Genomic DNA, 8,995 nt, shown 5'->3' on the forward strand with positions numbered 1-8,995 from the left:
CACACATACCCAGAAGCCACTAAACACTACCACCTCCTCACCTGAAGTACCAGCTGTGATACAATTCAGTTATTGTATCACACACATGTCCTAAAAAGAAAAAAGAGAACATTACCTTCACAGCTGCATGTTTTCACAAACTACAATTCCAGAAGTAGGATCTTAAAAAGGTACTTGCTCGCTGGTTTAGAGTTCTTTCTCTGCCTCTCTCCTAACACTGTGCCAATTTTGTATTCCTTTTCTTGCAGGAAAAATTTTCTTAGAGACACTATCTCAGAAAAATCAGAAGTCTCTGACCCCCTCCAAGCCCTACAAAACCTTTTCTTACTCAGCTAACTGGAAGGTGAACAGATCCCTCGTTCAATTACTGTTGTAAGAATCATTATGCCCCTGTGTCACAGACACATTTTATGAAAAATCCTTTCCTTAGGATTTTTTCTCCTGAGAAGCTGAGAGGCCTCAGGAACAAAATGTAAACAATAATTATCTGCTGCTGTGGAATGCAACAGGTGCATCTTTGATTGGTCTCCTGTGGTTGTTTCTAATTAATGGCCAAACACAGTCCAGCTGTCTCAGACAGTGTGGTCAGTCACAAGATTTTATTATCATTCCATTTCCATTCTTTTCCTTTCCTTTCAAGCCTTCTGATGAAATCCTTTCTTCTATTCTTTTAGTATGGTTTTAATATAATATATATCATAAAATAATGAAACCAGCCTTCTGAAACATGGAGTCAACATTCTCATCTCTTCCCTGGTCCTGGGGCCCCTGTGAACACCACCACACCCCTGATTAACAGAAAACACTAAAATGACTGGTACGGGAATTGGTATTTCAGGCATGACTTACTATTTATAAAATATTACTCTGTGAATACTCAAAATAAGAATTTTAACCTCCATGTTCTCTATTTTCAAAAGTGAAAACCAAAGGCATTTTTTTAACTATGCAAAAATATTACAGAACATGCCAGCTCAAGTGCATTATGCAAAAATTTTTTAAGAGTTTAAAGATTTTAAAAACTTACCCATTCCTTGCTGCTAAATGGAGTGGAGTACATCCTGAGATGTCCTGATAGTTTGGATTTGCTCCTTTTTTTAATAATAGAACAAGGCATTCAACTGATCCACAGCTAAAAGAAAATAAGAAAGGGTAAAACTGTAACAAGGATATTTACAAATCGATACTGGCATAAAGACAACAGCAATATTATGTACAGATCACACTCACTAGAACATCTTTACATAAAATTGTTTTACACCCTCATAGTTCAGGCTACACAAAGCTAAAGGATAGTCACTTAATGCAGTGAGAAGTGACCAAATATAACTGATAGCAATGAATAGATGCCAGCCTTCTCTTTGATTTTAATGACTTTAAAACACAACAGTGAGTCTTTAGGACTGTTAATTCTTTAAACTATAAACAAAACTATTTAAGTTTTGCTTTCAATTTCCTCTCACCTCCCTCATCCCTTATCTATTAACAGGACTGAATTTTCCATTAGAGATTTTGGGGCTTGTTATGCTTCTGTGTCTGGAAGCTATGTTTAGAAGTTTGAATATCAGGAAAATTCTAAAACTTGTACAAATATTTATTTGCTAGTACAAATATTTCTTTGCTAGCAATTTTGAACCTGTAATAAAGAGCTGAACTCTTTTACTTTACATAATATAGCAGCTTTTCAGGATAACCAATGTCACTAAGAGGACAGAAACTCTGCATTACATATTTATCTTGCTCCTGAAGAGGAAGAGCTGATTGAAAAGATAAATAGAGTACTTTTGTATCTGTTGCAACCAGCTAATCAATTTTTACAAATCTTCCCAACATCAGAACTGCTACACAACAACCCAAAGAAACTGAAGACTAACTGTACAATATGTTGCAAAACCAGCAGCTTGATGACCCCATTGTGACCCAATAACTAAGTCAGGATAAAAGACAATCCAGAAACTCAGTGTAACACAACTTCTTGTATCTTTAGAATCAGGAAGTACCATGTATTTTCAAATATAATTTTAAAGGATATGCTAAAAAATTTGCTTGTATTTTTGTAAGTACTTCCTTAAGTAAATTTTATATAAGCACTATGTAATTCTCAGATGAAATAGTTGGGAAACAGCTATTTCTAATAGTCTGTTTAAGAAGCTGGAATTTCCACCTTTATTGTGACCAAATACTGGTATATATATGCAGTACTTCTACTATTTCCTTTTTTTTGTTTTTTGCACTTTTTCAACCTTTTAAATGTAAGAACTTTCAATATATTTAAAAGGGGAGATAAATACAGAGCATTCATTCATCAGTTTAAAGTTTAGTTTCCTGAAAGGTCATGTCAAACACTATCTGGTTAATTTCTATTTATATGATGGTAACCTGTCTGTTTCTTGGCAGAGTTACATATAAAATGGAGTCATCCCATTGAAGAGCTATACAAACAATAAATAATGTAGATCAAAATTTGCACTGAAGCCCTCTAGCCAGGATACAAAATTTATTAGAAGTGAGCTCCTGAGTTATATTCCCTTCAGTTATGGTCACATGAAGTACTTTGGAACAGCTGCTTCCCAACAAACATCCAAACCCTTCCCACTGTTTTAGAATACCTCAAAAACAATCAGCACCTGCAAATGAGAGTTCTCAGGCCTCTACAAAGGCAAGAGTAACCCAGCTATACAGGATGCACATCGTGGCTGCATTTTTTTAAAAAGACTTGAGATTTCACAGAAAGGTAAAAAAGTAGTTAGCCAGACTTCCTTCACTGAAATTTGGAGAGCCATTTGATACCATGTGTAAAATCCTCCTTATGAGGCAGGGACATTACTAGGAAGAACAAACAAGATACAAAAAGTGTGAAAACAAAATGTTAACTGACACTATAGAGTTTTCCAGCTTACATTGGTGCCTTAGATTTGTGGCAATATTTTCATTGTTAACTTCTGGACTGGACTCAAGTAAGTCTTACTTTGCTGCAATATGGAGCAAACTTCTCTTCACACGTCCAAAGGCATAATTCACATCAAATTTTGAATTTGACAGCAGCTCTGAGACAGACCTTCAAATAGAAAAATAATTTTTTAATTTTAAAAATAGCTCACAGTATTCAAGCAAAGTTCATACTCTAAGTTGTACACAAGTACTCTATTTCTTTACTTAATCACTATTTCTTTTCCATACAACTAAGAGATCACATAGTTTTTAAGCATTTGCTGATTAAGAATACCTTTCCATTTCTTACTGTACATAAAAAATGAACTGTGACACTGGGTAACTGTTTCAAACTAGTAAGTAAGTATGTAAACTAGTAAGAATTAGACCAAACAACCAAATCACTTCTTTACAAATATGAAAAACAAGCATTTCAACAGCTTTGGTTTAAACAAAATATAAATTCCCATTTTCCCCCTTATCACAATCATCCCAACCACATATCCAACAGTTTTCCCAAACATAGGCAAAGTTCAGAGGGAACACTGGTATGTGAAATCATGATGATGAAGTAGAAGGATACAAGATCAGGATAAAAAATTTAAATAGGACCTTTCAACTTCCAGTAATGGGCTGATCACATAATGTAAAACCCTTGCATGGGATCTCAAAATACTACATAGCAGAACAATGTCTATCCTGGCTGGAAAAGCAGCTTTCTCTTGCAGTAAGAGTTACTGACTGCTTCCCTACAAAAATTCATGTGAAGGAAGCACCACTTAGCTGCATTATACAGCCTCCAGGTTCCAAGCACTTTGAGGACAACTCAGTAAGAGAAACAGCTGCTCATCTGAGGAATTCCAGATGTCTAATGAGACTAAGAGCTTCTATGTCACCCATAAATAAACACTCAGAATTAAGACACAGTTACAAAACAACACTTTTTTTCTTATCCTATGACAAATTTTCCCATGTGCCTCAACAGAACAAATCCCAGTTGCGATCTATGGCATAAATCAAACCAGGTAAAATTAAGCTGGGATGCACACAGTCAGTGACAACTCAGCAATCCAGCAGCTGGACTTCTGAGAGTGCTTTAGGAGCTAGGACTTCAGCAAACAGACTGGGGTTTTCAGACCTTAAAAAAAAAAAAAAAGGTAAATTTAAAGAAGCTCTTACCTGTGCTGGTCAGCCATAACCATCGGCATCAGTGTATAGACAGCAGTTTCATTATCTGGGAAGAAATTTAATTACTCTGTTACCATAAAGATATCTTTTATGTAAAATAAATGTATGTAGCAACACCTATTTACATTTTTAAGTGTCCACTTGAAATAGATATTTTTTTACAGAGATTCTACACACACAAAGTTTCATTATAAAGAAAAAGCAATCACACTTATTTAGACAAAAGAGAGAATTAAGAGAATCGTAATATATGAAATATCAATGTGGCTTTTATTCTTTTACAAAGTAAAAAATACAGAATTTTCAGTGGAGTGTCAGTTTCTTTGAATTAACAATTCTGTTAACTAAATCCAAATTTTTAAGAGATGTGCATTAAAAAACCCAAACAAAACAAAACCACTTAACTATTTAATTTTAAAAAGAAGGAAGTTTCCTATCTTCCAAGGTGACTTCCACAGTCCTGAGACTATGATTTTGTAGTAGTGACTTTTTTTAATTACTTCATAACCATTTCATTTTGTCTCTATACTTGAATACCTGAGTGCAATAAATTTCATTTTACTTTTTAATCTCTAATCAGTTTCATATTTCACACTTGAAGGGAACAAAAAAAAGGCCAGAAGACAAAGATCCATGTCAGTGGTGGGAACACACTGACATTCAGCCACACAGACTCTGTCATCACTACTGCTGCAAATGCCAGCAATCTGCATGGCTGTGATGAGCCTGTTTGGTCACTTAGAGACTTCCTGAAATAAAATACTATTTTTAGAAGATTAATTTGACAAAACTTAAAATCTTTTAACATATAATAATTATGAATGGTTTTAATGCGCATTAATTTTTTCTTTTATTATGGACAATTATTGTAATTTTTCCCTTCAACAAGCTACCCATTTTTGAGAGTACAATCTCCATAGATTGTTCATGTAGATACCAACTTATGACAGGAGGGGCTATGCTTTCTGATAACTCAGGTATATGGCCTCAGGATATGGAAATACAGGACTGTTCTCACAAAATTTTATTTTCAAGTTTTTCTTCAACACCTTCATCAATCAAAAGTTACAAAGCAACCAAGAATAGGAAGAATTAAACCAGTCCCAAACAAGCATAGTATCTCATGTCTTTTACAGATCATGCTCTACATATTCACTGCTTCCACTAGGTAGGCAAGGTGACATTTACTGAATTTATTTTAAATAAAGATTCTTCAGAATTATGAAGTAGAATCCAAGAAGTTGTTATCATGCTGCAGCTGTGCTATTTGTTGTTATTATTGTTCTACACTGTCTCAAGGTTACTGCTGCTATGAGCTAGTTGAAGTTGTGTGTCCCTAGCTAACAAAAGAAAGAAGCAATGCTTCCTTCTAACAATCTATTATTATTATTATTATTACCTTTGAACACTGGAGAGAGATAAGTCAAATTCAAATCACATTTCATCAGCTATAAAATTTTTAAAACGAAATTTTAAAAAATCAACATTGCTTATAGCAAACACATAGTGCAAGAGACACAAGCCTCTCAAAACACCAAATTATGATTAAACATTGCAGAGAGTCACCAACCATCAGCAAGCTCAAGTTTGAACTATCTACAAATTGTTTCTTATGGCAGAGTTCTGTGAGCATCAAAAAACTCCATCTCCAACACACACTCCTAGAATTTGACTGCTGGGGAAAGAACAAGCTGGGAGGGAGGGGACGCAGAGAGAAAGAATCCTGAAACAAAATTAAATAGATGCTAAATAAACATCAAATGTGAAAAATATTAGAGCACTTTTTCGAGATCTATCCATGATTAGCTCCCAGTATACACAAACTAAAAAAAAAATAAAAAATCTCGAGCTCTGTTTCAAAGAGCTCTGGGCAGGAAGATAAAGCTTTCCAAACAAAACAAAAAACCAAACTTAAGAACATCAACTAAATTTAAACATTACATGCTTATATATTTCCACAACCAGGCCCTATACAAGACACCAAAAAAGGGTGAAAAAAATTTTTAAATATATCAGCACACTTAATTGAAATGCTTAATATTGATTCTAACTATATTGCAAGTGCAGTGATCTAGAAAAAGTCAATAGTTAAATACAAGTGTAGCTGGGCCATAACAGGCATTTATGGCACAGTTACAAAACCAAGCTTTTTGCTATTATGCCTATCTTTGGTGATTATTTTCTCTAGTAATAAAAAAAAAGCTCTAAATGGCACAAACTGCATGACAGCAGGTAGAGAAAAAGCATTATAAACCTCATGGACTCACCGAACTTATTTGCTTGCTTTTCAAATCTTGATTATATAAAGACCAAAAAAAGGTACACCAAGCATAGTGTCACAGCTTTGGGCTGCAAGACCTAGTTTTCAGGCACTGAGCCTGAATAGTAGCATCCAGAAATTTGTGTGCAGCTCTCACGTGTCCACAAAACAGTTGCTGAAGGATACTTTGGGAGAGTGATAAAAAAAAAAAGGTTCTACTTGCAAGCTCAGGGTATTCACTGGCACTGGACTCAGGTGTTAAGCCTTGCTTTAAGAAAAAACCACTAGAAATTCATCATTCTAGAATCCTGCCCTGGCAAGATACACTGACTACTTTATTTCCTCAGAGATACCATCGTGAAGTTGGCAGAGATCACAATCTCAGAGAAATGTCAGTACTGTGCACATCATACCCTAGTGGCTATGGCATATGCAGTGGAAGTTTAATACTTCCATTTATTGGGTTTTATTGCCTTCTTCAGCATAAGTAAATTCAAACATACATCTCAATTTCCTGTGAGAGAACCGTGACTCTCACTTTAAGGATGGAGGGGTAAACAATGTATCTTTCAAATTAAAGTTATTCAAATACAGTGGGGGTAAAGAGGGGGGAGTCATAATTCAAGAAGCCAGACACAGCACACAACAAGCCACCAAATTACATATTATCCTAGACCAGTGTGGAATATTCCAAGCTGATCCTGTCAGTACATGTTTGGAACAATATACTACAAGCCAAACCTGCTTCTCAAGAAGAATTTGGGCAGACCTGCATGAACCTAAGGAACACCAAGGTCAAGAAAGAAGATCCCTAACGAGCTAAGACGGACCCAAAGTTGGATGGCCATTGAACAGAGACCTTCTTGCAATGTAGTTTGACACTTCAGTGTAGAAAGCTTTAAGCCCATTTATCTCCTTATATCAGTCCCACTGATTCGTTTCATGCAATTCCTAAGGAATGCATAGAACTCACACTCCTTCTGCACTAAAGGATGATAGAAGTACTTGTTCCAAAGGTCTCAAGGCTTGCACTTGCACTGCCATTCCACAGACATAACTACCTATAAAGTGTAAGATAAAATTGCCCAAGATGTGAAGAAAACAGACAAAATTCAGAATCAATTTGCCTACATTAGTACTGAAGTAAATTTAAAGCAGCTCCAACTGATACAGGTTGTGCAAAGTGTTATTCATATTAGCATCTTCAATCAGTTAAACCGGTGCTACTCCATTATTTCTGTAAGTCTAAGCTTAAGTTAATAGTATTACATCCATTTTCACTGCTGCCATTCAAAGGCTTGCAAGCAGCAGCAAAATCTGCCTGAAACTTGCCTGTCAAGTGAAATTTATGAGCAATTGCACTGCAAGACACTGGAACTGACAGGTGACAATAAGTGAAGGGTGTAGTAGCACAGTTCAGCAGGACACCAGGAAGTCCAAAGAGGGAATACACAGAAAAAACAGAATATGACTTCCTGTCCTCCACCACTGGAGATGAAAGCCGGCAGACAGGCAGCCAAGGACTCATCCATTAAAGTAAACACTGAAGAAAGCAAAGTGACCGCACATGACTCACAAGAACAGGAATTCTGCACGTCCAAGAGTTTTACAGTTAGTCCTCCCAAAAACTGGACCTGGCTGGAACAACAAAACACTTGCCGTAAGAGCCTGAAGCTCTGCTTTCAAATCCATCCTGATATGGGGGACCAGCACCCACGTAGAAGTGGTTTAGAGCCAAAAAAAATTAGGCGGTGACGGGTGACAGCGACTTACAATACCTTTTCAAACAAAATTCAGTACCGCTAAAAGACAAAAAAAACCAAACCAAATAAAAAAACCACGAAGACTTTTCATCACTGCTCTGTCATCGACGAGGCACCTGGCGAAGGATTTAGCAGCGAATGCAGCCGGTGTCCGGCACCCCGGGCACCCGCTCGCCGGGCTCAGGGATCCCCCGCGCCCGCCACGGAGGCAGCGGGGGAAGGAAGGGGAGCCGCTGTTGCTGTCAGCACCACAAACAAACAAACGGAGCCCGTCAGAGGCGGAGAGCCCGTTTCCATCCTCCCCAGCCGCCTCAACTCATCCCCGCCGGCCCGGGCTCGGAGGCCGCCTGGACCGACCGCTCTGTCAGGGCCCTGCTCCTACCGTCCGGCAGCTCCACGGTGCGGGCGCGGCGCAGGGACCTGGTCAGCCGGTTGAGCTGCTCCATGGCTCTCTCCATCCTCGGAGCGGCCAGCCCGGAGCCGCGGACACCCCTCGCTGCCACCGCCCGCCCCCACTCAGCCCATCGCGGCGCTGGCGGCGCCGAGGCCGCCCAGGCCGCCGCCACCCCGGGATGCTGCGCGCATGCGCGGGGCGGAGCTGGGGGCGGTGGCGAATTCCCTCAGTTTGCTTTTCCTTCAAGGAAGGAAAGGGGTGTGGGCGATGGGTTTTGAAACTCGTGGAAAATGGATCTTTAAACGCCTGCTTGTTATAAATAAAAATAAAAATGTGATGCCTTTTGAAGCCGCCCCTGCCCGGTGATCCTGCCCGTGCGGGCTCGTTTCCCCGGAAGCACGGCAGGGAATGGGGCTGCAAACGCACCTAAGCGGGACAGAATGACAGAACCGATCAGGT

General features: G+C 38.5%; 1 protein-coding gene across 3 annotated transcripts in view; it reads right to left on the reverse strand.

Annotated features, from left to right (window-relative positions):
- Positions 1-8,693, reverse strand: part of HACE1 (HECT domain and ankyrin repeat containing E3 ubiquitin protein ligase 1) — a 48,675-nt gene extending 39,982 nt beyond the window's left edge. Inside the window, exons 1-4 of one of the 3 annotated variants that reach the window (XM_066545929.1) lie at positions 8,525-8,693; positions 4,111-4,165; positions 2,969-3,058; positions 1,028-1,132 (exon numbers count right to left, since the gene is read on the reverse strand). In XM_066545929.1, coding sequence (XP_066402026.1) covers positions 1,028-1,132; positions 2,969-3,058; positions 4,111-4,165; positions 8,525-8,600 — 326 coding nt within the window. In that variant the 5' untranslated portion in view covers positions 8,601-8,693. Of the gene's footprint in view, positions 1-1,027; positions 1,133-2,900; positions 3,059-4,110; positions 4,166-8,524 lie in introns of those variants that run through there. The other 2 variants (XM_066545930.1, XM_066545931.1) reach the window with 2 other exon arrangements.
- Positions 8,694-8,995: the final 302 nt, after the last annotated feature.

The sequence above is a fragment of the Molothrus aeneus genome, chromosome 3, assembly GCF_037042795.1.
Source record: "Molothrus aeneus isolate 106 chromosome 3, BPBGC_Maene_1.0, whole genome shotgun sequence".
Lineage (NCBI taxonomy): Eukaryota > Metazoa > Chordata > Aves > Passeriformes > Icteridae > Molothrus > Molothrus aeneus.